General features: G+C 46.2%; 1 protein-coding gene across 1 annotated transcript in view; it reads left to right on the top strand.

Annotated features, from left to right (window-relative positions):
• Window positions 1-541: 541 nt before the first annotated feature.
• Window positions 542-1,243, top strand: part of LOC111650538 (cytosolic 5'-nucleotidase 1A-like) — a 2,627-nt gene continuing 1,925 nt past the window's right edge. The window contains exons 1-2 of the mRNA XM_023400434.2: window positions 542-746; window positions 892-1,059. Of these exons, the coding sequence (XP_023256202.1) occupies window positions 633-746; window positions 892-1,059 (282 nt within the window). The 5' untranslated portion in view covers window positions 542-632. The remainder of the gene's footprint in view (window positions 747-891; window positions 1,060-1,243) is intronic.

Genomic DNA, 1,243 nt, shown 5'->3' with positions numbered 1-1,243 from the left:
TGTTTGTTCTCTACTTACTGTTTACTTTTTACTACCAGGCAGGCACAGGCCCAGGGTGTCAAGGGGTCAGGGCGCCCCTTGGCCTGTGCCCGGTAGGCAGGTTCAGTAATCCTCCCATGTCGATAAGGCCTGACTTGCAGTTCCAGTTCATCCTAGTGGTTAAGGTTGAGCTCAGGGCTCTATGCAGGCTAGTCAAGATCTTCCACATCAAACTGAATAAACCACTTGTTTATGCAGAGGGCACTGTCGAGTAGAAACAGTAACTGTACAGTAACAGAAACTGGCCTTACCCAGAATGTTGCCACAAAGTTGGAAGCACAGTATTTTTCTAAAATATCACTGCACGCTGTAGCATTAAGATTTAGCATCAAGCATTAAGCCAAAAGTACATAAAAGAGCCCAAATCCAAAATTACACAATGTACGAGGTGTCCACATACTTATGGCCACCTTAACTCTCGCCCACTCAACCAACCAACAGAGTAAAGTGATGCCAAGACATGCTTACGTCAGTGCTGGAAGACACGCCCACCTGGCTTTCCCTTACTACATTTCCGCAAAGTTTTTAATCTTCCGCTGCTTCACCTTGTTAGAAGATTGTTTAGGTTTCAGGAAACACAGGAAATTATAAAAATGAGTGAAATTAAACCAAACGACGCAGTTGCAAATGACGACAGCGGAGAGGAGAAAGACTGGGCTGCGGCCAAAGCTTTCTTTGACAACCTCAAAACAAAAGTACCGAGACCTGTAAGTATTTTTTTTTTTTTGCTCAACAGGTTACTGCACTAAGCTCTTGTGTAGCTGTAGATAGCTCGTTGCTAAGCTTTGGAGGCTTCAGGTCTTGCATTGCACGCTTGAAGTTTTATTTTCCACTTTTCCTTCCACTCCACAGCCCAAACCCCAGTTCGCTGTCACCATCGCCGTCTCCTCTCGCACTCTCTTCAACATGGTGGCAGAGAGGAAGATCTTTGAGGAAGAAGGAGTGGAGAAGTACGTGGCTCATCAGGTGGAGCATGAAAGCGAGCCCCTGAAACCAGGAGCTGCTTTCCCCTTCGTCAAGGTAAAGTAATCCTGAGCCCCGGAAGTGTCGACCTTTGCAGGGCGTGGTCCCTGAAGTGCACCTAGTCGAATCATTTTAAAGCACGTTGTTGACATAGTCCATACCAGGATCAAGTTTTTCTGTCTTGCAACCTAAAGCCATGTTACACCTATAGTAGCACACCCCAGTCAGTCATGTAACAGCA

Source organism: Seriola lalandi, unplaced genomic scaffold, assembly GCF_002814215.2.
Source record: "Seriola lalandi dorsalis isolate HSWRI2012SDOR001 ecotype SW California unplaced genomic scaffold, Sedor1 jcf7180002052462, whole genome shotgun sequence".
Taxonomy (NCBI): Eukaryota; Metazoa; Chordata; class Actinopteri; order Carangiformes; family Carangidae; genus Seriola; species Seriola lalandi.
The sequence above is the reverse complement of the archived record's forward strand: the minus strand, read 5'-3'. Positions and strand labels throughout refer to the sequence as shown.